Source organism: Condylostylus longicornis, unplaced genomic scaffold, assembly GCF_029603195.1.
Source record: "Condylostylus longicornis isolate FDR11 unplaced genomic scaffold, ASM2960319v2 ptg000250l, whole genome shotgun sequence".
NCBI classification, from domain to species: Eukaryota; Metazoa; Arthropoda; class Insecta; order Diptera; family Dolichopodidae; genus Condylostylus; species Condylostylus longicornis.
The window spans coordinates 61435-65214 of NW_026578215.1; the positions used below are offsets into that span (position 1 = coordinate 61435).

At 34.2% G+C, this 3780-nt stretch overlaps 2 protein-coding genes across 2 annotated transcripts; one reads left to right on the plus strand and one right to left on the minus strand.

Annotated features, from left to right (window-relative positions):
- Positions 1-771: 771 nt before the first annotated feature.
- LOC129616610 (RNA-binding protein 45-like) lies at positions 772-1599 on the minus strand. Its single transcript, XM_055532241.1, has one exon. It carries the CDS (start codon positions 1480-1482, stop codon positions 772-774), a length of 711 nt encoding a protein of 236 aa, XP_055388216.1. The 5' UTR covers positions 1483-1599.
- An 821-nt stretch (positions 1600-2420) lies between these two features.
- On the plus strand, positions 2421-3405 carry LOC129616608 (uncharacterized). Its single transcript, XM_055532239.1, has one exon. The coding sequence runs from the start codon at positions 2636-2638 to the stop codon at positions 3227-3229; it is 594 nt and encodes a 197-aa protein (XP_055388214.1). The 5' UTR covers positions 2421-2635; the 3' UTR covers positions 3230-3405.
- Positions 3406-3780: the final 375 nt, after the last annotated feature.

Here is a 3780-nt window from a genome sequence, read left to right on the forward strand (position 1 = left end):
GGATACTTTAGAAGATGAATTGGGAAGAAAAAAACAAAGGGGGGCGAGAATTGAAGACTTTTACAAAGAAATCTATCAACATCTCTCTCTTATGATAGAAAAGTTATCCTCCATGCCTTTAACTACAGATGCGCGATCAGCAATAACTAAAATGTATAGAAACAAGGCACTGAACACCTTTATTCGTGGTTTGAATGGGGATTTGCCAAGGCTTCTGAGCATGCGAGAGCCACAAGATTTACCACAGGCCTTGCATCTCTGTCTGAAGATTCACAACGTCAATAATAGCTCAGGGCAAACAAGTAATAATCAAATACAATCAAGTCCTCCTAAGCGAAACCACCTGCCCCCAAACAAATCTAGATTCAATCCGAACGCGCGGAACCAGTCATACCAACACAATAATAATTATTCGAGCCGGTGGAGAAATAGCTCATATAGAAACCAACATAATGGCATGAGACCATCTAACACATTTACTACAACTCTGCCAAAGATAGGGCCACCGAGCTCACATCAATCGAATCAATCTCGGTATAAATATCAAAATCAAAATAGGCCTAACAACCCCTTCAAAGGGAATGCTTCCTATCAAAATAATCGGAATAATAAAATCCAAAAGATAAACCAAACTGAAACCAAAAACCCACAGGCCAGTCCAAGATGCACTTGTTCGTGCAAAGACAAAGACAAAGACAATTTTTTAGACTAGGGTTTTCCTCGATCCCATACATCGAACATCCATTGCGGAACGGGGAAACTGTTAAATTCCTAATCGATACTGGGTCCAACAAAAATTACATCCATTCCTCTTCCAGGTCTTTTAAGCGGTCGCGCTCTGCGATCTTCATATGAATCATTTGATCTGGGTGTAGCAAAAACTGCTTTATACTTTTGGGGACAATTTTCATAGGCTTTTGCAGCTCCAGTAAAATTTTTATATTTTACGTATGCAAAACCCTTCGATTCTCTTGTTACTTTATCCTTAACGAAGGTAACGAACTCTATATCACCATATTCTTCAAACTCACTTTGTATCTCTTCTTTTGTCATTGGTTTGTTTACTACAATAAACAAACGCAAGTATCTCTCTTCTTCATTTTCTGATCTTCCTGAACCTGACTCTCGATTTGACGCTACTAATACTTTTATTGGACGTTCTTCATTATCAATTGTTTTTCCATTTAACTCGTCTTGGGCAGCAGCGGCTTCGCTTGTCTTTGAAAATTTGACATAAGCAACTCCCTTATTTTCTCCTGATTGTTTATTTTTCACAATCCAGATGTCTTCAATTGTACCATATTCAGAAAAATTGTTCCGAATTGATTCTTCGGTAGTGGTTTTACTACAGAGTTCGAAAAAACGCGTTTGAATAATATAGAAAAACTGAAGTACAAACAAGCACAGGACATTAAATTTCATAATAAAAGTAAAAAACCTATTAAACAATACGAAATCGGACAGGCAGTCTATGTAAAGCATAATAAAGGACTGGGAACAAAACTGACCTTTCGCTATAAGAAGGAAATCGTAGCGACAAATAGAGATACCACAATTTTAACTAAATCAGGCAGAGTAGTGCACAAAGCTAACATTAGATCTTAACAAACTCATTTTACCAGATTCCTACTTCTTTTTCTTTTTATATTTATCTTTTAGGATTTCACTTTGTGGAGCATTGGCAGAAGTTCAAATACTAGACTACACAGGATCACAGATTGTTGCAGTCAACTTAGGTAAAGCAAAAATCCAGGAAGGAAACTTCAGGTTGATTCATGTAACCAACTTAAATGTTCTGAGGAATGCTCTGGAGAAAATCGAAACTATTCTAGAAGAGAGCAGCACAAGGGCCCATCCACTGTATCCTTATCTCCAATTTGAGGCTCAACAAATTCAAAATCTATTAGACCAACTAACAACACAGAGGAAAAAACGAGCAATTGATAGTCTAGGAACAGCATGGAAATGGATTGCGGGAACACCAGATCACAGCGACTTCCTGATGATTAAGCGAAAAATGAACAACATGTTGGAAAATAACAATAGACAGACAGTAATCAACCAAATCTTCAGTGACAGAATAAATAATATAACCGAAATAACAAACGAAATTCTAAGAAAAATTCGATTAGGCCATGACTTTAGCAATAGCTCTGCTACCCAAATCCAATATAAACTCAAGCTCCTCAAGGAAGAAGTAGTCAACTTGAACTACGCAGTCCACTGGGCAAAATCAGGCATAATAAACTCTGTTTTACTATCAAAATATGAGATAGAGGTTTTAACAAAAATTCTTGACAAGGAAAATTTTCCCTATTCAAATGCTGAAGAAGCTCTAAACTTTTCAAATATAAAAATAATCACTAACGACACTTGCTTATTTTATTTAATTGAAATACCTTTAACCAAAAATAATGTATTCGAAAAATTGTTGATAAAACCTATCAAAACAAATAATATTGTAATAAAATTAGAATATAAGGAAATATTATACGGAAAGGATGATTTGTACAAAATTATAAAAGAATGTAAAATAATTGGAAATATAACAATATGTAAAAATGATAATATTATTAGTTTAAAAAATTCTACCTGCATACCAAACCTTCTAAGAGGAAAGAATTCAACATGCAACATGACGAGCAGTTATCACATTCCAACAGTAGAACAACTAACAAACGGAGTAATCCTCCTCAATCAGCATGCTGGTAATATCACCATCGATAACGAGCAGCTCAACACCAATGGGACATATGTTATCAAATTCCATGGTTCCTCAATAATAATAGATGGAGAAAAATTTACTTCCAAGGAGCTATCAACAGTGCAAGTACTTCCGGCAATATTACAACCACAGCATATCATTAAACAATTTCAGGAACACCTATCATTGGAGTATTTAAAAACAATCCACATTAACAATACCAGGCAAATTGATTTACTGAAACAAAGAAATTTTTCTGGACCCACGTTAACACTTATTAGTTTTGGCCCAGCTACAATTGTCATCACGTTTATTATCATAGTATTCATCATAAAAATTTCGAGAAAAACCGGAACCATAGTAATCAAGAACAATCCAGAAATTAGCAGACCATCCCCTACTACAACAGAAAATACGGCACCACTGAAGACAACTACTAACACAACATCAACACCCTGTAAAACACCTCATAGTAAAACACCAAAACCTACCCAGAGAAATTTTTATCGCACCATCAAATTGTAACACCGATTGATTGGGGACAATCAATTTTTAAGCGGGGAGGAGTTAACACCCTATAGTTTCTTTCTCAACGATTAGCTACACGCGCCGTCCAATTTTAGCTAATTCAACATTTATTTCATTTTATTTCTCACATTCTTTATTGCAACATTTTTTATGCTGAAATTAACTCAACTAACTGAAAACGCATCATCAGCATATTTCAACATCATGAATGAAGCGCGTGTTATGCGGGTAGAATAAAAACACTTTTTATAAAATTGTATTTTATTATTTTACTACTATTCTGAACTTAGAATAAAAAACACGTAAAAATAAAATAAAGAGTTTTTTATTAAAAATTTTATTAAAATAAAATAACGGTTTTTTTATTAAGATTGTTTTTTTTGAATAAAACTTTCTAACTCCAAAGGGTAGGAGTTATCTTATACATTTGTGCGTATATAAAGAGAAATAATTGACCGATTTCATTGAAATTTAATATTTTAATTCTTTGTACTAAAACAAAGAACAAATAAATTTTTTGGAAAGATCAGGGCTCGAAAACTGATTTG